Raw genomic sequence first — 23,888 nt, 5'->3', positions numbered from 1 at the left:
CTGACTTGGACCATTTGAGACAGGTTTTTTGTTGCATAAGATGAAGAAGTTGTTTATTTTCAGCTTTACTGGACCACTGAGGCAGAGCCTGGACTCAAACCCAGAATCTCTAGTGGCACTCCTGTTTGTATAAGCTGGTTAATCGGTGGTGGTAGTCAAAGTCATTTTTAACTGTAATTGATTGGTTGATTGGTGACGATGACATGAACATGTGTTGGGGTTGACATCCATAGAAGCATTATACTCAGATTTTTACCTCAACATAATGTGAGATACTGGATCTTTCCCCCACAACCCTTTCCCCATGCGTTTCCATGGGAATTCCATTGTTTTGGTCGAGTTCGATTGACCTCTTTACCGCATCTATGCTGTGATGATGTCACCAAAATGGATAAGGCTGTGATGATGACACCAAGCTGCTGTTCGTCTTGACTCAGCTAAAGAAACTCTAAAAATAGGTCCAGTGGTAGTCACAACAACACACCAGCCCAACCATGAATGAGAAGCCAAAGATAACAGGAATCACTTTGTTGATGGTGAGAAGGATCAGAACCTTGAGTTCGGGGTCATAGGATGCTCCTAAAACAATCCCTTTATCTGTTTCATAGTCTAATCTTCACCAGAACCAATCCTCATTCCATGCTTGTTCTCCTGCAGCATTGTGAAAAATGAAGTCCTTTTCTGCTCCCTCGCAGAACAATTTAGCATGATTTAGCATTTACCTAAGGGCCCCCCTGTCCCTGTCAGATGTGGTGATTGGTTGATTCCACCTGTCCATACAGAGACACCCGTCTAATGATTCACTATTAGTCAGCATGGGGGTAGATGTCAGAGGACAGGAGTGTTCTATTATATTCCATTCCAATCAGTTCTAATATATTCTATTCCATTCCATTCCATTCTGTTCAGTTCTGATCTATTCTATTAAGTTCTAACCTTTTCCATTCCATTCTATTCTATTCCATTCCATTCCGTTCTATTCAATTCAGTTCTAATCTATTCTATTCCATTCCATTCCATTCCATTCCGTTCTATTCTATTCCATTCAGTTCTAATCTATTCTATTCCATTCTATTAAATTATAATATATTCTATTCCATTCCATTCTATTCAATTCTAATCTATTCTATTCCATTCCATTCAATTCTGATCTATTCTATTAAGTTCGAATCCATTCCATTCAGTCCTAATCTATTCTATTCCATTCTATTCTATTCAGTTCTGATCTATTCTCTTCTATTAAAGTTCGAATCCATTCTATTCAGTTCTAATCTATTCTATTCCATTCCATTCTATTCAGTTCTAATCTATTCTATTCCATTCCATTCTATTCAGTTCTAATCTATTCTATTCCATTCCATTCTATTCAGTTCTAATCTATTCTATTCAATTCAGTTCTAATCTATTCCATTCAGTTCTAATCTATTCCATTCCATTCCGTTCTAATCCATTCCATTCAATTCTATTCCATTCCATTCTATTCAGTTCTAATCTATTCTATTCCATTCCATTCAGTTCTAATCTATTCCATTCCATTATATTCCATTCCATTCTATTCAGTTCTAATCTATTCCATTCCATTCTATTCTGTTCTAATCTATTATATTCCATTCTATTCAGTTCTAATCTATTCTATTCCATTCCATTCAGTTCTAATCTAATCTATTCCATTCAGTTCTAATCTAATCTATTCCATTCCATTCCATTCCATTCAGTTCTAATCTATTCTATTCCATTCCATTCCATTCAGTTCTAATCTATTCTATTCCATTCCGTTCTATTATTCAGTTCTAGTCCATTCCATTCAGTTCTATTCTATTCCATTCCATTCCGTTCTAATCTATTCTATTCCATTCAGTTCTAATCTATTCTATTCCATTCCATTCCATTCATTCCATTCTATTCCATTCCATTCCATTCTATTCAGTTCTAATCTATTCTATTCCATTCCAGTTCCATTCTATTCCATTCAGTTCTAATCTATTCTATTCCATTCCATTCCATTCAGTTCTAATCTATTCTATTCCATTCCATTCCATTCTATTCAGTTCTAATCTATTCTATTCCATTCCATTCAGTTCTAATCTATTCTATTCCATTCAGTTCTAATCTAATCTATTCCATTCAGTTCTAATCTATTCCATTCCATTCCATTCTATTCAGTTCTAATCTATTCTATTCCATTCCATTCCATTCTATTCAGTTCTAATCTATTCTATTCCATTCCATTCAGTTCTAATCTATTCTATTCCATTCCATTCCATTCTATTCAGTTCTAATCTATTCTATTCCATTCCATTCCATTCTATTCAGTTCTAATATATTCCATTCCATTCAGTTATAATCTAATCTATTCCATTCAGTTCTAATCTATTCTATTCTATTCTATTCCATTCAGTTCTAATCTATTCTATTCCAGTCCATTCCATTCAGTTCTAATCTATTCTATTCCATTCCATTATATTCAGTTCTAATCTATTATATTCTATCACATCATACATGGCAGACAAGAGGCTCCCACGCTGAGGTCTGTCCAACGCTGGTCCGACCAAGCTGACTCCACACTCCAAGACTGCTTCCATCACGTGGACTGGGAGATGTTTCGTATTGCGTCAGACAACAACATTGACGAATACGCTGATTCGGTGTGCGAGTTCATTAGAACGTGTGTTGAAGATGTCGTTCCCATAGCAACGATTAAAACATTCCCTAACCAGAAACCGTGGATTGATGGCAGCATTCGTGTGAAACTGAAAGCGCGAACCACTGCTTTTAATCAGGGCAAGGTGTCTGGTGACATGACTGAATACAAACAGTGCAGCTATTCCCTCCGCAAGGCTATCAAACAAGCTAAGCGCCAGTACAGAGACAAAGTAGAATCTCAATTCAACGGCTCAGACACAAGAGGCATGTGGCAGGGTCTACAGTCAATCACGGACTACAGGAAGAAATCCAGCCCAGTCACGGACCAGGATGTCTTGCTCCCAGGCAGACTAAATAACTTTTTGCCCGCTTTGAGGACAATACAGTGCCACTGACACGGCCTGCAACGAAAACATGCGGTCTCTCCTTCACTGCAGCCGAGGTGAGTAAGACATTTAAACGTGTTAACCCTCGCAAGGCTGCAGGCCCAGACGGCATCCCCAGCCGCGCCCTCAGAGCATGCGCAGACCAGCTGGCCGGTGTGTTTACGGACATATTCAATCAATCCCTATACCAGTCTGCTGTTCCCACATGCTTCAAGAGGGCCACCATTGTTCCTGTTCCCAAGAAAGCTAAGGTAACTGAGCTAAACGACTACCGCCCCGTAGCACTCACATCCGTCATCATGAAGTGCTTTGAGAGACTAGTCAAGGACCATATCACCTCCACCCTACCTGACACCCTAGACCCACTCCAATTTGCTTACCGCCCAAATAGGTCCACAGACGATGCAATCTCAACCACACTGCACACTGCCCTAACCCATCTGGACAAGAGGAATACCTATGTGAGAATGCTGTTCATCGACTACAGCTCGGCATTCAACACCATAGTACCCTCCAAGCTCGTCATCAAGCTCGAGACCCTGGGTCTCGACCCCGCCCTGTGCAACTGGGTACTGGACTTCCTGACGGGCCGCCCCAGGTGGTGAGGGTAGGCAACAACATCTCCTCCCCACTGATCTTCAACACTGGGGCCCCACAAGGGTGCGTTCTGAGCCCTCTCCTGTACTCCCTGTTCACCCACGACTGCGTGGCCACGCACGCCTCCAACTCAATCATCAAGTTTGCGGACAACACAACAGTGTTAGGCTTGATTACCAACAACGACGAGACGGCCTACAGGGAGGAGGTGAGGGCCCTCGGAGTGTGGTGTCAGGAAAATAACCTCACACTCAACGTCAACAAAACTAAGGAGATGATTGTGGACTTCAGGAAACAGCAGAGGGAACACCCCCCCATCCACATCGATGGAACAGTAGTGGAGAGGGTAGCAAGTTTTAAGTTCCTCGGCATACACATCACAGACAAACTGAATTGGTCCACTCACACAAACAGCATCGTGAAGAAGGCGCAGCAGCGCCTCTTCAACCTCAGGAGGCTGAAGAAATTCGGGCTTGTCACCAAAAGCACTCACAAACTTCTACAGATGCACAATCGAGAGCATCCTGGCGGGCTGTATCACCGCCTGGTATGGCAACTGCACCGCCCTCAACCGTAAGGCTCTCCAGAGGGTAGTGAGGTCTGCACAACGCATCACCGGGGGCAAACTACCTGCCCTCCAGGACACCTACACCACCCGATGCTACAGGAAGGCCATAAAGATCATCAAGGACATCAACCACCCGAGCCACTGCCTGTTCACCCCGCTGTCATCCAGAAGGCGAGGTCAGTACAGGTGCATCAAAGCTGGGACCGAGAGACTGAAAAACAGCTTCTATCTCAAGGCCATCAGACTGTTAAACAGCCACCACTAACATTGAGTGGCTGCTGCCAACACACTGTCAATGACACTGACTCAACTCCAGCCACTTTAATAATGGGAATTGATGGGAAATGATGTAAATATATCACTAGCCACTTTAAACAATGCTACCTTATATAATGTTACTTACCCTACATTATTCATCTCATATGCATACGTAGATACTGTACTCTATATCATCGACTGCATCCTTATGTAATACATGTATCACTAGCCACTTTAACTATGCCACTTGGTTTACATACTCATCTCATATGTATATACTGTACTCGATATCATCTACTGTATCTTGCCTATGCTGCTCTTTACCATCACTCATTCATATATCCTTATGTACATATTCTTTATCCCCTTACACTGTGTATAAGACAGTAGTTTTTTGGAATTGTTAGTTAGATTACTTGTTCGTTATTACTGCATTGTCGGAACTAGAAGCACAAGCATTTCGCTACACTCGCATTAACATCTGCTAACCATGTGTATGTGACAAATAAAATTTGATTTGAAATTTGATTTGATTTGATTTGAGACCACAGCTGAGCTTCACCACAACTCTTATAACCCTGCCTCTTAAAGTCAGAACGTTGTAATTTGTAATTTAAAAGCCTCCAAACTGCCCCTGAATTCCCCTAGCTACCCTGAACTATCCCTTTAACTAGAGATGCTTGTCAACATCCACAGTACAATATCAGAAAACATGGGAAGAAGACTTTAGGCATTTGTGTAGTGCATTACGATGGTGAGGGTTTTATGAAGGTCTAGCCAACATCAAAGTAGGACATACAGTAAACTAAAATGAGGTAAGGAGATAACGCCATGGTAACATCAGTGTCTCATCCAGAACAGCATTAAGGATTTTACCCACAGGGCCAATTCACTCATAATAGTCTTATGGAAAGATATCAGGAAATTCCTTTAACGTAGACAAAAGAAGAGGTAAAAATACCATTCCTGAATAAATTGCTATGATTCGACTGATAATAATCTGAGGTCTATGGATCTCAGGAAAGCGCTTCAAGACAAGAACACTAGAGTAAATGTATTCCTGAAATATCTCCCCTCTCTATATTTAACTGAATAACAATAGTCTGACGTGAATGGAGCTCAGCTACTAGCCAGTCACATCCTCTCTCCTCTGCAGGAGCACAATAGGCTTATCCAGCTCAATAACATCACATCTGATTGGCTCAACACAAAACAAGTAGTTTAAACTGTAGATATATTCCTATGACACCCTCTGTATGGACATGTGAGGTGTGTATGTGACTTTAGTACCTCTTGCGTATGTCCGAGTTGAGGGTCTTCTTGTTGGCGGTGCCGTCCTGGTGCAGGGCCTTCTCCAGGGAGAGGGAGAGGGGGGGCTTCCCGGATGGGCAGGGGCAGCACCAGGGTGTCCTGGGTCACGGGGAGGGTCTCTCCCTCCCCACCCTGCACGCGGCCCAGGTGCTGCTTGGCATAGTCAAAGCCCTGGACAGGCTGTAGGGAGGACGAAGGGGGGAGAGAGATGAGTGGAAACAGGTGAGTGATGGATGCAAGCTTTCCGTCTCAATGGCCATCTAAATGGCACACACATGGTCAGCATATTCTGTATACACAGACAGAGACAAACGCACATTTAAAGAGACATACTAAACTTGTGAAGGTGGTAAATGACCTTTTAATGGCGTCAGACCAAGGCTCTGCATCTGTCCTCGTGCTCCCAGACCTTAGTGCTGCTTTTGATACCATCGATCACCACATTCTTTTGGAGAGATTGGAAACCCAAATTGGTCTACACGGACAAGTTCTGGCCTGGTTTAGATCTTATCTGTCGGGAAGATTTTAATTTGTCTCTATGAATGGTTTGTCCTCAAATCAACTGTAAATTTCAGTGTTCCTCAAGGCTCCATTTTATGACCACTATTGTTTTCACTATATATTTTACCTCTAGGTGATGTCATTCGGAAACATAATGTTAACTTTCACTGCTATGCAGACGACACACAGCTGTACATTTCGATGAAACATGGTGAAGCCCCAAAATTACCCTCCCTGGAAGCCTGTGTTTCAGACATAAGGAAGTGGATGGCGGCAAATTGTCTACTTTTAAACTTGAACAAAACAGAGATGCTTGTTCTAGGTCCCAAGAAAGAGATCTTCTGTTGAATCTGACAATTAATCTTGATGGTTGTACAGTCTTCTCAAATAAAACTGAAGGACCTCAGCTTTACTCTGGACCCTGATCTCTATTTTGACGAGCATATTTCAAGGACAGCTTTTTTCCATCTACGTAACATTGCAAAAATCAGAAACTGTCTGTCCAAAAAGGATACAGAAAAAGTCATCAATGCTTTTGTCACTTCTAGGTTAAACTACTGCAATGCTCTACTTTCAGACTACCTGGATAAAGCACTAAATAAACTTCAGTTAGTGCTAAACACGGCTGCTAGAATTCTGACTAGAACCAAACAATTTGATCATATTACTCCAGTGCTAGCCTCCCTACACTGGCTTCATGTTAAGGCAAGGGCTGATTTCAAGGTTTTACTGCTAACCTACAAAGCATTACATGGGCTTGCTCCTACCCATCTTTTCGATTTGGTCCTGCCGTACATACCTACACGTACGCTACGGTCACAAGACGCAGGCCTCCTTACTGTCCCTAGAATTTCTAAGCAAACAGCTGGAGACAGGGCTTTCTCCTAGAGCTCAATTTTTATGGAATGGTCTGCCTATACATGTGAGAGACACAGACTCGGTCTCGACCTTTAAGTATTTATTGAAGACTCATCTCTTCAGTAGGTCCTATGATTGAGTGTAGTCTGGCCCAGGAGTGTGAAGGTGAACGGAAAGGCTCTGGAGCAACGAACCGCCCTTGCTGTCTCTGCCTGGCCGGTTCTCCTATTTCCACTGGGATTCTCTGCCTCTAACCCTATTACAGGGGCTGAGTCACTGGCTTACTAGGGCTCTTCCATGCTGTCCCTAGGAGGGGTGAGTCACTTGAGTGGGCTGAGTCACTGACGTGATCTTCCTGTCTGGGTTGGCGCCCCCCCTTGGGTTTGTGCAGTGGGGAGATCTTCGTGGGCTATACTCATTCTTGTCTCAGGATGGTAAGTTGGTGGTTGACGATATCCCTCTAGTGGTGTGGGGGCTGTGCTTGGGCAGTGGGTGGGGCTATATCTTGCCTGTTTGGCCCTGCCATGGTGTCTCCTCTCCTGTCTCAGCCTCCATTATTTATGCTGCAATAGTTTGTGTGTCAGGGGGCTAGGGTCAGTCTGTTATATCTGGAGTATTTCTCGATGTCTCGATTTCTCTTATCCGATGTCCTGTGTGAATTTAAGTATGCTCTCTCTAATTCTCTCTCTCTTTTTCTTTCTTCCTTTCTCTCTTTCTATCTTTCTCTCTGAGGACCTGAGCCCTAGGACCATGCCTCAGGACTACCTGGCCTGATGACTCCTTGCTTTCCCCAGTTCACCTGGTTGTGCTGCTGCTCCAGTTTCAACTGTTCTGCCTGCGGCTATGGAACCCTGATCTGTTCACCGGACGTGCTACCTGTCCCAGACCTGTTTTCATCTCTCTAGAGACAGCAGGAGCGGTAGAGATACTCTGAATGATCGGCTATGAAAAGCCAACTGACATTTACTCCTGAGGTGCTGACCTGATGCACCCTCTACAACCACTGCAATTATTATTATTTGACCCTGTTGGTCATCTATAAACATTTGAACATCTATAATCTTCACCCGGCACAGCCAGAACAGGACTGGCCACCCCTCATAGCCTGGTTTCTTCCTAGGTTATGACCTTTCTAGGGAGTTTTTCCTAGCCACCGTGCTTCTACACCTGCATTGCTTGCTGTTTGGGGTTTTAGGCTGGGTTTCTGTACAGCACTTTGTGACATCAGCTGATGTAAGAAGGACTTTATAAATACATTTGATTAATTGATACACACATTTAAAGAGATATACAGGCAGTCAGACAGACACACACATTCAGACAGAAAACTGAAATGCCTAAATGACTTTTCAGAACTCTAGTTCATGTGTCTTGAACTCCATACACATAGATTTTATGAAGACTTCTTTGATCTCACTTTCTCTCCTTCTAATGTCTAATAAATGAATCACAGAGGGCAATAAAAAGATGAGATTCAAAGACTATTCTAATGTAGTCAGACTCCAGACAGAAGAGGAGAGAGACACAGTGGGGTGGTTTATATAAAGTCTTAAACACACACACACACACAGAGGTGTGGATGGTGGTGAAGTTTTCACGAGACTAAAAGTGCTGGCTCCAGGGCTGTCAGAGGAGTGGTTCTCAGAGGGATATAGAGGAAGTGCTGGCTCAGGGCTGTCAGAGGGCTGTCAGTGGTTCTCAGAGGGATATAGAGGAAGTGAGGAGAGGGATGGTTGGCTCCAGGGCTGTTAGAGGAGTGGTTCAGAGGGATATAGAGGAAGTGCTGGCTCCAGGGCTGTCAGAGGAGTGGTTCTCAGAGGGATATAGAGGAAGTGCTGGCTCCAGGGCTGTTCTCAGAGGAGTGGTTCTCAGAGGGATATAGAGGAAGTGCTGGCTCCAGGGCTGTCAGAGGAGTGGTTCTCAGAGGGATATAGAGGAAGTGCTGGCTCCAGGGCTGTCAGAGGAGTGGTTCTCAGAGGGATATAGAGGAAGTGCTGGCTCCAGGGCTGTCAGAGGAGTGGTTCTCAGAGGGATATAGAGGAAGTGCTGGCTCCAGGGCTGTAGAGGAGTGGTTCTCAGAGGAGTGGTTCTCAGAGGGATATAGAGGAAGTGCTGGCTCCAGGGCTGTCAGAGGAGTGGTTCTCAGAGGGATCAGAGGAAGTGCTGGCTGCAGGGCTGTCAGAGGAGTGGTTATCAGAGGGATATAGAGGAAGTGCTGGCTTCAGGGCTGTCAGAGGAGTGGTTCTCAGAGGGATATAGAGGAAGTGCTGGCTTGTCAGAGCAGTGGTTCTCAGAGGGATATAGAGGAAGTGCTGGCTGCAGGGCTGTCAGAGGAGTGGTTATCAGAGGGATATCGAGGAAGTGCTGGATTCAGGGCTGTCAGAGGAGTGGTTCTCAGAGGGATATAGAGGAAGTGCTGGCTCCAGGGCTGTCAGAGGAGTGGTTCTCAGAGGGATATAGAGGGAAAGTGCTACATCTGCAGTCACACAGCATGACAGTACCACTGAGAGGTGATATTCACAGCATCACTATTCAATTATTTTTTCCCCCAAGTGATGTACTTAAAAAAGTGTGGTAGAATGCAAATTCCCAAGGTATTTGTCCATCCCTCATATTGACAACTGGACTGCTCCAACACAGCAAGAACCAGGTTTAACCCCATGGGTTCACTCCTCAGGGCCCCAGCATATTTCACAGTGTCTGCCTCAATAACATCCACCTCAATATACTGTACAGACTGGCTGATGGTGCAAAGACAGAAACAAACAGAGAGAGTGAAAGGTGGACACAGACAGGCAGAGGGATATCCCTTTGGTAAACATAATGGAGCTTCTATCGTTGATCCACTGATGGAGGATAGGCAACTGCACGAACACACACACATGCTAAACTACAGGACTGTTTTGCTAGCATAGACTGGAATATGTTCCAGGATTCATCCGATGGCATTGAGGAGCTAACCACATCAGTCACCGGCTTCATTAATAAGGGCATAGATGGTGAAACAAGTGTGGGAGAAAGAATTGTCTGTTACTATTGACGAAGATATGTGGGAGGACATTTGGAGATATGCAAAAACAATATCTATATGTAACCGTACTAGAGCAATCCAATTAAGAATAATACACAGATTGCATATATCCCCAAATCGCAGACATGCTTTTAGTCCCACTTCCTCTTCCCCTCAGTGTCTTAAATGCAAAACTGATACAGGCACCTTAACACATTGTTTATGGTCATGTACCAAAATACAAAGATACTGGTCTGGTGTTCTGCAAGAAATTGAAAAGATCCTAGGGGTTGATCTAGAATTGGACCCAGTTTCTTTACTGTTAGGTCTCCCTAGTAGGCATGTTACTTCTGTGGGTAAAAGGAGGCTTTACAACATCCTTACCTTCGCAGCGAGGAAAAACATCCTTTTACAGTGGATTAGTGATAAGGTTCCTTCTATTAAAGATTGGCATAAGATACTATTTGAATGGGCGCCTCTGGAATATCTGACATGTACATTGCATTCTAAAACAGACCAGTTCTACAAAGTATGGGAACCTTATCTAAATTACCTAGAACCTGAGGTATCAGCTATTATGCTGCAAGGATTCTCTTAGAATGGCGGGGATCTATGTATTTCAGAACTACACTGTACGTTCCATGTGTGGAACCTAACCTCTTGGTTTAAACTGAGCTTTTTTGTTTAATTTCTGTTTGTAAGTTTGTTTAAAATGTATGTATTGAGAGACGCAATGATGGTGACGGGGTGAGAGAAGCACCGAGCGGGAAGAGGAAAATGGTGTACGTATGTATGGGTGTGTATGTGTGTGTGTGCGTGCGTGCGCGTATGTATGCGTATGTGTGTGTATATGCATGGGTATATGTATGTGTGTGTATGTATGTATGTGTATATATATATATATGTGCGTAGATATGTGTAAGTGGGTGCTGTTTTTCTTGTTTTTGTTCTGTGTGCTTTGTCTCTGTTGTTGTATCTCTTAATATGGGTGAAAATTGTGAAATTCCAATAAAAATACTGTTACAAAAATAAGGGCATAGATGACATCGTCCCCACATTCCAATCAGAAGCCATGGATTACAGGAAATATCTGCACTGAGCTAAAGGCTAGACCTGTCGCTTTAAAGGAGCGGGACACTAATCTGGACGCTTAAAAGAAATCCCGCTACACCCTCCGACGAACCATCAAACAGGCAAAGCGTCAATACAGGACCAAGATCGAATCCTACTACATTGGCTCTGTCGCTTGTCAGATGTGGAAGGGCTAGCATGGATTACAAAGGGAAACCCAGCCGCGAGCTGTCCAGTGATGCAATCCTACCAGACGAGCTAAATACCTTCTATACTGGCTTCGAGGGTAGCAACCATTTTATTTATTTTTATTTTTACCTTTATTTTACTAGGCAAGTCAGTTAAGAACAAATTCTTATTTTCAATGACGGCCTAGGAACAGTGGGTTAACTGCCTGTTCAGGGGCAGAACGACAGATTTGTACCTTGTCAGCTCGAGGGTTTGAACTTGCAACCTTCCGGTTACTAGTCCAACGCTCTAACCACTAGGCTACCCTGCCGCCCACCATGCATGAGAGCACCAACTGTTCCGGACGACAGTGTGATCACGCTCTCCAGAGCCGATGTAGTAAGACCCTTAAACAGGTCAACATTCACAAGGCCGTAGTGCCAGATGTATTACCAGGACATGTACTCAGAGCATGCACTGACCAGGTGGCAAGTGTCTTCACTGACATTTTCAACCTCTCCCTGACCCTGTCTGTAATGCTAAATATTTCAAGGTCTCCCGAGTGGTGCAGCGGGATAAGGCACTGCATCTCAGTGCTTGAGGTGTCACTATAGACACCCTGGTTCGAATCCAGGCTGTATCACACCGTGACTCCAGGCTGTATCACACCGATACTCACCGTGATTGGGAGTCCCATAGGGCGGTGCACAATTTGCCCAGCGTTGTTCAGTTTGTGTTTTTGTTCATAACTGACTTTCCTAGTTAAATTAAAATGTAAATTTTAAAAATGTAAACACTGTGTGTCCCTGTGCCCAAGAACGCCAAGGTAATCTGACGAAATGACTTTCATAGCAGTCACATCTGTAGCCATGAAATGCTTTGAATGGCTTGTCATGGCTCACATCAACACCTTCATCCCAAACAGCCTGGATCCAATTCACATACTGCCACATATCCACAGATGATGCAACCTCTATTGCAATCCACACTGCCCTTTCCAACCTGGACAAAAGGAGAACCTACTGTACATGAGAATGCTGTTCATTGACTCCAAGATCATTACTAAGCTAAGGACCCTGGGATTAAACAGGGTTGGCAACAACACATCCGCCACGCTGACCCTCAACACCGGGGCCACTCAGGGGTGCGTGCTTAGTCCACTCCTATACTCCCTGTTCACCCACGACTTCGTGGCCAAGCATGACTCCAATACCGTCATTGGATACCACCGACAACGATGAGACAGCCTATAGGGAGGAGATCAGAGACCTGGCAGTGTGGTGCCAGGACAACAACCTCTCCCTTAACATCAGCAAGAGGAAAGGAGCTGATCTGGGATACAGGAAACTGAGGTCTGAGCACACCCCCATCCACATTGATAGGGCTGAGTGGAGCAGGTTCGAGAGCTTCAAGTTCCTTGGTGTCCACATCACTAAGGAATTATCATGGTCCACACACCAACACAAATCGTGAAGAGCACACGACAATGCCTCTCAGGAGGCTGAAAAGATTTGGCCTGGGCCCTCAGCTCCTCAAAAGTTCTACAGCTGCACCATTGAGAGCATCTTGACTGGCTGCATCACCGCTTGGTATGACAACTGCTTGGCATCTGACCACAAGGCACTACAGGACCCCTATACCAGGCATTGTCAGAGGAAGGCCCTAAAAATTGTCAAAGACTCCAGATACCCAAGTCATAGACTGTTCTCTCAGCTACTGCATAGCAGGCGGTACCGATGCACCAAATCTGGAACTAACAGGACCCTGAACAGCTTCTACCCCCAAGCCATAAGACTGCTAAATAGTTAAACTCTTTTAACTCATCTAGATAAGAGCATCTGCTAAATGACTAAAATGTAAATATCACATACACTGCTGTTACAGTTAATTATCTATCCTGATGCCTAGTCATTTTCCCTACCTATATGTACATATCTACGTCAATTATCTCGTATCTCTGCACATCTAGTCAGTAATGGTGCCCCATGTATATAAATAAGTTATTATTACTCATTGTGGATTTACTCCTCATATTAATATTATCTTTCTATTATTATAATAAAATATGGACCATGTCTTTGCATAGAAAATGAACATCGGTGATTGGTTATTGTATTACTGTAATGGTGAACTGATCTGTAATGCCAAACTGATACAAACAATAGCGAATGACAACGCATACAGGGGTAAACTAGGTCAGAACAGGGGTGTGTGCGTGTGTTTGCACGTGTGTGTCTGCTTCTTAAAGACAAATGAGGTCTAGAAGGTTAACAATGAGAGTACATACATTATTCGACATATAGAAGGGAGTCAGGTGTAATGGTATAGGTAGGATCTGTGTGTATTTATACTGTGTACTGAGCCAGGAGAATCATTAGTGTCTCGGCTAGACTATTTTTACCCAATTAAGATGAGAACATCTGACCTTGTTCCAGCAATATGCACCAAGAGCTCGTTTCAGAGCACACACATGCATACACACACACGCATGGGCACGTACACGCACGCACACACATTCACATGCATACACACAGCTTTCAGTCTACTACAGACTGAGTCAGCTAGGTTGGTTGCGGTCTCTCATCTCCCTCACTCACAGTAGCCTACACACTAGGTTTGGGCGGTATACCGTATATACCGTATCCCGAGGTATTCGGTAATAGCCATGGGATGGGTTTCAATGCCGTCAATACCGTTGAAACTACTTACTTTTAAATGTATTTTTCAATACATTTTTATATTTGTAGCTACTTTTTCAGTGAATACCTGCAGTCAATATGACAGGAGATAAAGATTATAAATACCTGCAGTCAATATGACAGGAGATAAAGATTATAAATACCTGCAGTCAATATGACAGGAGATAAAGATTATAAATACCTGCAGTCAATATGACAGGAGATAAAGATTATAAATACCTGCAGTCAATATGACAGGAGATAAAGATTATAAATACCTGCAGTCAATATGACAGGAGATAAAGATTATAAATACCTGCAGTCAATATGACAGGAGATAAAGATTATAAATACCTGCAGTCAATATGACAGGAGATAAAGATTATAAATACCTGCAGTCAATATGACAGGAGATAAAGATTATAAATACCTGCAGTCAATATGACAGGAGATAAAGATTATAAATACCTGCAGTCAATATGACAGGAAAGATTAAAATACCTGCAGTCAATATAAATAAAGATTATAAATACCTGCAGTCAATATGACAGGAGATAAAGATTATAAATACCTGCAGTCAATATGACAGGAGATAAAGATTATAAATACCTGCAGTCAATATGACAGGAGATAAAGATTATAAATACCTGCAGTCAATATGACAGGAGATAAAGGTTATAAATACCTGCAGTCAATATGACAGGAGATAAAGATTATAAATACCTGCAGTCAATATGACAGGAGATAAAGATTATAAATACCTGCAGTCAATATGACAGGAGATAAAGATTATAAATACCTGCAGTCAATATGACAGGAGATAAAGATTATAAATACCTGCAGTCAATATGACAGGAGATAAAGATTATAAATACCTGCAGTCAATATGACAGGAGATAAAGGTTATAAATACCTGCAGTCAATATGACAGGAGATAAAGATCGTGTTCATTTCATGTCACATTATAAAGTGGGTGGTTCCAGCCCTGAAAGCTGATTGGCTGATAGCCATAGTATATCAGACCGTATACCACTGGTATGACAAGACATGTATTTTTACTGCTCTAATTACATTGGTAACCAGTTTATAGTAGCAATAAGGCATCTCGGGGGTTTGTTGTATATGGCCAATATACTACGGCTAAGGGCTGTGTCCAAGCACAGCCCTTAGCCGTAGTATATTGGCCATATACCACACCCCCTCGTGCCTTATTGCTTAAGTATAAAGCTTACTAGTTCCCCAGAACAGCTGGTCCAGTCACGTGTTTGTTTGTAAATATCACAATGGGGGAAAGCAGGAGCAGGTGAGTCCAGCTGTGTATTACCAGGGGTCGTGTTTTATATTGAAAGTCAACAGTGTGTGTTGCTTCAATAGAGTAATCAGGGACCGGCAACTATAGTTTCCTTCACAGAAAATACATTGGTGTAACACATTCGGCAGAAAATAGATTCATTTTCATCAGATGACAAAATCATTTTTGTCAATTTTTGTTTTTGGCTGGCAGTCATACAACTCTATTTGGCTGGCAGTCACAAAAGCAAATAAGCTAACATTTAAATTTTAAAAATCAGAGCGCTGTCTGCTGATAGAATGCCTGTCAAGCAGAAATTATAAGAAGAAGCATTTTACATCTGTGTTGTTTACAAAACACAGCAAGATATTTCTTATGCATTTTATATTTTTTCCTGCGTGAAAAACACAAAATTCTCAGTTAACGAGACCCCTAAATTTGAGGTTCTTGCTAGTTATCTAAGTAAGTGGCTGAATTAATAAGGTGAGGAGGCATCATGTTAGATTTAGATGTTTGAGAAGTCAAAGCTCTATCTTGATTCCCTTACGTTTTTTCTCCTCTCTGTTCTCGGACTATCTGCTCCTCCACCCTCTTCTTCAAGCTTACCAGGCAGGCCCGTTGCCCTAGTGACTCCAGACTCCACACAGACACAGTGTGTACACATGCTCCTCCACCCTCTTCTTCAAGCTTACCAGGCAGGCCCGTTGCCCTAGTGACTCCAGACTCCACACAGACACAGTGTGTACACATGCTGCTCCACCCTCTTCTCCAAGCTTACCAGGCAGGCCCGTTGCCCTAGTGACTCCAGACTCCACACAGACACAGTGTGTACACATGCTGCTCCACCCTCTTCTCCAAGCTTACCAGGCAGGCCCGTTGCCCTAGCAGGCCCGTTGCCAGGCCCGTTGCCCTAGTGACTCCAGACTCCACACAGACACAGTGTGTACACATGCTGCTCCACCCTCTTCTCCAAGCTTACCAGGCAGGCCCGTTGCCCTAGTGACTCCAGACTCCACACAGACACAGTGTGTACACATGCTGCTCCACCCTCTTCTCCAAGCTTACCAGGCAGGCCCGTTGCCCTAGTGACTCCAGACTCCACACAGACACAGTGTGTACACATGCTGCTCCACCCTCTTCTCCAAGCTTACCAGGCAGGCCCGTTGCCCTAGCGACTCCAGACTCCACACAGACACAGTGTGTACACATGCTGCTCCACCCTCTTCTCCAAGCTTACCAGGCAGGCCCGTTGCCCTAGCGACTCCAGACTCCACACAGACACAGTGTGTACACATGCTGCTCCACCCTCTTCTCCAAGCTTACCAGGCAGGCCCGTTGCCCTAGTGACTCCAGACTCCACACAGACACAGTGTGTACACATGCTGCTCCACCCTCTTCTCCAAGCTTACCAGGCAGGCCCGTTGCCCTAGCGACTCCAGACTCCACAGACACAGCGTGTACACATGCTGCTCCACCCTCTTCTCCAAGCTTACCAGGCAGGCCCGTTGCCCTAGCGACTCCAGACTCCACAGACACAGCGTCAAAACTTTGTTCATTTGCACAATGTCTCTCGTTCACATTCGCTTGACATTCGGCAGCTCCAACCTATATATGTATAACTTTATGTGCTGGATTGCCTGTTTTAGCAATTTAATTGTTTCACTCGTTAGCATATTTAGCTTGCAGTCTCCATGGAAATTATTACTTGTGATAATTTGTTAGCATTCTGGTAAATGATTCCCAATTCTTTCTGGCACCACCATATGTACTAAGTTGATAATACTGTAAATCCCGGGATGAGAGAAGGATGGTATAAAGATATGAACATCTGGATACCACCCAACCCTAATACACACACACAGTCACCTAAACAAACATACCCATCAAATGTAATAGTGACTATTCAAACTTCATTTCAACTGCAGCATATCCGTATCCCTATTTCATATGCCAGTCAAACACCCCATTACCCTGCACTCCTCTAGTAGACACACCAGTGGAGGACGGCTCATTATAATGGCTGAAGCAAATGGAAAGGCATCAGACCATGTGTTTGATGTAATTCATACCATTCTACTTATTTCTCTCCAGTCATTACCATGAGCCCGTCCTCCCCAATTAAGGTGTCACCAACCTGTGACACACACAGCTCACAACAAGGACAGACACCAGAGAGAAACAAGGACAGACACCAGAGAGAGACAAGGACAGACACCAGAGAGAAACAAGGACAGACACCAGAGAGAAACAAGGACAGACACCAGAGAGAAACAAGGACAGACACCAGAGAGAAACAAGGACAGGCACCAGAGAGAAACAAGGACAGACACCAGAGAGAAACAAGGACAGACACCAGAGAGAAACAAGGACAGACACCAGAGACAGACACCAGAGAGAAACAAGGACAGACACCAGAGAGAAACAAGGACAGACACCAGAGAGAAACAAGGACAGACACCAGAGAGAAACAAGGACAGACACCAGAGAGAAACAAGGACAGACACCAGAGAGAAACAAGGACAGACACCAGAGAGAAACAAGGACAGACACCAGAGAGAAACAAGGACAGACACCAGAGAGAGACAAGGACAGGCACCAGAGAGAGACAAGGACAGACACCAGGACAAGGACAGACACCAGAGAGAAACAAGGACAGACACCAGAGAGAAACAAGGACAGACACCAGAGAGAAACAAGGACAGACACCAGAGAGAAACAAGGACAGACACCAGAGAGAAACAAGGACAGACACCAGAGAGAAACAAGGACAGACACCAGAGAGAAACAAGGACAGACAGGACAAGGACAGACACCAGAGAGAAACAAGGACAGACACCAGAGAGAAACAAGGACAGACACCAGAGAGACAGACAAGGACAGACACCAGAGAGACAAGACAGACACCAGGACAGACACCAGAGAGAGACAAGGACAGACACCAGAGAGAGACAAGGACAGACACCAGAGAGAGACAAGGACAGGCACCAGAGAGAGACAAGGACAGACACCAGAGAGAGACAAGGACAGACACCAGAGAGAGACAGGACAGACACCAGAGAGAGACAAGGACAGACACCAGAGAGAGACAAGGACAGACACCAGAGAGAAACAAGGACAGACACCAGAGAGAGACAAGGACAGACACCAGAGAGAGACACAGGGAGAGAGACAGGCAGACACAGAGACAGGCACCAGGTAGATACCTGGTGGTAATATCCTGTAACATCCCTCCGATATGACGTCTGAAAAACAAGAGAAACCGTGTCAAAGATACGCGTCATCATCCATTTCCTCCTCCCGTCTCTCTTCTGACAGTCTGACTGTAGGCTGAAAACATGCACTGCAAAAATAGGCAATGATCTGCTAGGTTTACCCAAACAATGGATTTACCTGCCGTCTTACCAAGATGAATCATCTCACTGCACTGACAGATCATTCTGCTTATTTCAACCTACAAAAGGCTTGATTTTTTGGGTAATAGAAAACAACTCAAGACAATACATTTTTTTGCAGTGTGTCTCCAGTTTTCATCTGGATTTACCTCTACCTGGTATGTGTGTGTGTGTGTGTGTGTGTGTGTGTGTGTGTGTGTGTGTGTGTGTGCCTGTGTGTGTCTGTGTCTCTGCCCACCTTGACACGGGGTTAAGGTTGCCCATGGCGTCGGCTTTGAAGTCGCTCTTGTTCTTCCGGCAGAGCACGGCGGTGATGATGATGATGATGAGCGTTACCACGGCGATAGGGGCCAGCACCGCTGCAATGATCCACAGATTGTTTGGAGGATTCTTCACCACGGCTACAAGGGGAAACACACAGGAACACTTTGTGAGAGCACGGATCAACACACACACACACACACTCCTTCCTATTGTTGTGCTGTGTATAAGAATTGTCATCATGTAATCATCAATGATAGAACACACAGTAACAGTAGATATGTTTTACTGAGGTAAATGTGTCTGCAGTGAGAAATGTTCCTCAATGATGGTATCAACATCACAGCAGTAGTCCATCCTCTCCCTTCATTATGTTGTACCTCTACAGACACATCTCATACTGTCCTCACTTCCTCCATCCTCTCCCTTCATTATGTTGTACCTCTACAGACACATCTCATACTGTCCTCACTTCCTCCATCCTCTCCCTTCATTATGTTGTACCTCTACAGACACATCTCATACTGTCCTCACTTCCTCCATCCTCTCCCTTCATTATGCCGTACCTCTACAGACACATCTCATACTGTCCTCCATCCTCTCCCTTCATTATGTTGTACCTCTACAGACAGTCATCTCATACTGTCCTCACTTCCTCCATCCTCTCCCTTCATTATGTTGTACCTCTACAGACACATCTCATACTGTCCTCACTTCCTCCATCCTCTCCCTTCATTATGTTGTACCTCTACAGACACATCTCATACTGTCCTCCATCCTCTCCCTTCATTATGTTGTACCTCTACAGACACATCTCATACTGTCCTCACTTCCTCCATCCTCTCCCTTCATTATGTTGTACCTCTACAGACACATCTCATACTGTCCTCACTTCCTCCATCCTCTCCCTTCATTATGTTGTACCTCTACAGACACATCTCATACTGTCCCATCCTCCATCCTCCCTTCATTATGTTGTACCTCTACAGACACATCTCATACTGTCCTCACTTCCTCCATCCTCTCCCTTCATTATGTTGTACCTCTACAGACACATCTCATACTGTCCTCACTTCCTCCATCCTCTCCCTTCATTATGTTGTACCTCTACAGACACATCTCATACTGTCCTCACTTCCTCCATCCTCTCCCTTCATTATGTTGTACCTCTACAGACACATCTCATACTGTCCTCACTTCCTCCATCCTCTCCCTTCATTATGTTGTACCTCTACAGACACATCTCATACTGTCCTCACTTCCTCCATCCTCTCCCTTCATACAATCTGAGAGAAATGCCGTACCTCTACAGACACATCTCATACTGTCCTCCATCCTCTCCCTTCATTATGTTGTACCTCTACAGACACATCTCATACTGTCCTCCATCCTCTCCCTTCATTATGTTGTACCTCTACAGACACATCTCATACTGTCATACTGTCCTCTACAGACACATCTCCTCCTCCATCCTCTCCCTTCATTATGTTGTACCTCTACAGACACATCTCATACTGTCCTCACTTCCTCCATCCTCTCCCTTCATTATGTTGTACCTCTACAGACACATCTCATACTGTCCTCACTTCCTCCATCCTCTCCCTTCATTATGTTGTACCTCTACAGACACATCTCATACTGTCCTCACTTCCTCCATCCTCTCCCTTCATTATGTTGTACCTCTACAGACACATCTCATACTGTCCTCACTTCCTCCATCCTCTCCCTTCATTATGTTGTACCTCTACAGACACGTCTCATACTGTCCTCACTTCCTCCATCCTCTCCCTTCATTATGCCGTACCTCTACAGACACATCTCATACTGTCCTCCATCCTCTCCCTTCATTATGTTGTACCTCTACAGACACATCTCATACTGTCCTCACTTCCTCCTTCCTCTCCCTTCATTATGTTGTACCTCTACAGACACATCTCATACTGTCCTCACTTCCTCCATCCTCTCCCTTCATTATGTTGTACCTCTACAGACACATCTCATACTGTCCTCACTTCCTCCATCCTCTCCCTTCATTATGTTGTACCTCTACAGACACATCTCATACTGTCCTCACTTCCTCCATCCTCTCCCTTCATTATGTTGTACCTCTACAGACACATCTCATACTGTCCTCACTTCCTCCTTCCTCTCCCTTCATTATGTTGTACCTCTACAGACACATCTCATACTGTCCTCACTTCCTCCATCCTCTCCCTTCATTATGTTGTACCTCTACAGACACATCTCATACTGTCCTCACTTCCTCCATCCTCTCCCTTCATTATGTTGTACCTCTACAGACACATCTCATACTGTCCTCCTTCCTCCATCCTCTCCCTTCATTATGTTGTACCTCTACAGACACATCTCATACTGTCCTCACTTCCTCCATCCTCTCCCTTCATTATGTTGTACCTCTACAGACACATCTCATACTGTCCTCACTTCCTTTTGCAGTCACAACAATCTGAGAGAAATACAATAATGATATGCTAAAAATACTGTCAAGAAGAAACTCCCCCAATGTGAGTAATAATGAGAGTGTTTTGCCTGAGGCTTTTCATTGTTCTGTTCTGAAACCTACGCTTTCCATCTTAAACACAGAGATAGTATGTCCTGTACTGTACAGCCACTCTGACACAGAGACAGTATGTCCTGTCCTGTACAGCCACTCTGACACAGAGATAGTATGTCCTGTACTGTACAGCCACTCTGACACAGAGATAGTATGTCCTGTACTGTACAGCCACTCTGACACAGAGATAGTATGTCCTGTACTGTACAGCCACTCTGACACAGAGACAGTATGTCCTGTCCTGTACAGCCACTCTGACACAGAGACAGTATGTCCTGTACTGTACAGCCACTCTGACACAGAGATAGTATGTCCTGTACTGTACAGCCACTCTGACACAGAGATAGTATGTCCTGTACTGTACAGCCACTCTGACACAGAGGTAGTATGTCCTGTACACAGCCACTCTGACACAGAGATAGTATGTCCTGTCCTGTACAGCCACTCTGACACAGAGATAGTATGTCCTGTACTGTACAGCCACTCTGACACAGAGATAGTATGTCCTGTCCTGTACAGCCACTCTGACACAGAGATAGTATGTCCTGTACTGTACAGCCACTCTGACACAGAGATAGTATGTCCTGTACTGTACAGCCACTCTGACACAGAGATATGTCCTGTCCTGTACAGCCACTCTGACACAGAGATAGTATGTCCTGTACTGTACAGCCACTCTGACACAGAGATAGTATGTCCTGTACTGTACAGCCACTCTGACACAGAGATAGTATGTCCTGTACTGTACAGCCACTCTGACACAGAGATAGTATGTCCTGTACTGTACAGCCACTCTGACACAGAGATAGTATGTCCTGTACTGTACAGCCACTCTGACACAGAGATAGTATGTCCTGTACTGTACACTCTGACACAGAGATAGTATGTCCTGTACTGTACAGCCACTCTGACACAGAGATAGTATGTCCTGTACTGTACAGCCACTCTGACACAGAGATAGTATGTCCTGTACTGTACAGCCACTCTGACACAGAGATAGTATGTCCTGTACTGTACAGCCACTCTGACACAGAGACAGTATGTCCTGTACTGTACAGCCACTCTGACACAGAGATAGTATGTCCTGTACTGTACAGCCACTCTGACACAGAGATAGTATGTCCTGTACTGTACAGCCACTCTGACACAGAGATAGTATGTCCTGTACTGTACAGCCACTCTGACACAGAGACAGTATGTCCTGTACTGTACAGCCACTCTGACACAGAGATAGTATGTCCTGTCCTGTACACCACTCTGACACAGAGACATATGTCCTGTACTGTACAGCCACTCTGACACAGAGACAGTATGTCCTGACTGTACAGCCACTCTGACACAGAGACAGTATGTCCTGACTGACTTACCCACTCTGACACAGAGACATATGCCTGTCCTGACACCCACTCTGACACAGACATACAGCTATGACAGATCTTACCCACTCTGACACAGAGACATACAGCTCTAGATGTCTTACTGTACAGACTTACCCACTCTGACACAGAGACATACAGCCTGACAGATCTTACCCACTCTGACAGAGACACTCTGACACAGAGATAGTCTGACAGACCTTACCAGAGACACTCTGACACAGAGACATACAGCTCTGACAGACCTTACCCACTCTGACACAGAGACATACAGCTCTGACAGACCTTACCCACTCTGACACAGAGACATACAGCTCTGACAGACCTTACCCACTCTGACACAGAGACATACAGCTCTGACAGACCTTACCCACTCTGACACAGAGACATACAGCTCTGACAGACCTTACCCACTCTGACACAGAGACATACAGCTCTGACAGACCTTACCCACTCTGACACAGAGACATACAGCTCTGACAGATCTTACCCACTCTGACACAGAGACATACAGCTCTGACAGACTTACCCACTCTGACACAGAGACATACAGCTCTGACAGATCTTACCCACTCTGACACAGAGACATACAGCTCTGACAGATCTTACCCACTCTGACACAGAGACATACAGCTCTGACAGATCTTACCCACTCTGACACAGAGACATTACCCACTCTGACAGAGACATCTGACAGATCTTACCCACTCTGACACAGAGACATACAGCTCTGACAGATCTTACCCACTCTGACAGAGACACTCTGACACAGAGACATACAGCTCTGACAGATCTTACCCACTCTGACACAGAGACATACAGCTCTGACAGATCTTACCCACTCTGACACAGAGACATACAGCTCTGACAGATCTTACCCACTCTGACACAGAGACATACAGCTCTGACAGATCTTACCCACTCTGACACAGAGACATACAGCT

At 44.4% G+C, this 23,888-nt stretch overlaps 1 protein-coding gene across 1 annotated transcript in view; it reads right to left on the bottom strand.

Annotated features, from left to right (window-relative positions):
• The window catches only part of LOC121846113 (UPF0606 protein KIAA1549L-like), an 89,532-nt gene that overhangs the window by 28,153 nt on the left and 37,491 nt on the right, over window positions 1-23,888 (bottom strand). The window contains 4 exon segments of the mRNA XM_042319030.1: window positions 5,743-5,819; window positions 5,821-5,943; window positions 18,544-18,667; window positions 18,971-19,133. Coding sequence (XP_042174964.1) covers window positions 5,743-5,819; window positions 5,821-5,943; window positions 18,544-18,667; window positions 18,971-19,133 — 487 coding nt within the window.

Source organism: Oncorhynchus tshawytscha, unplaced genomic scaffold (genome assembly GCF_018296145.1).
Source record: "Oncorhynchus tshawytscha isolate Ot180627B unplaced genomic scaffold, Otsh_v2.0 Un_contig_57_pilon_pilon, whole genome shotgun sequence".
Lineage (NCBI taxonomy): Eukaryota > Metazoa > Chordata > Actinopteri > Salmoniformes > Salmonidae > Oncorhynchus > Oncorhynchus tshawytscha.
The sequence above is the reverse complement of the archived record's forward strand: the minus strand, read 5'-3'. Positions and strand labels throughout refer to the sequence as shown.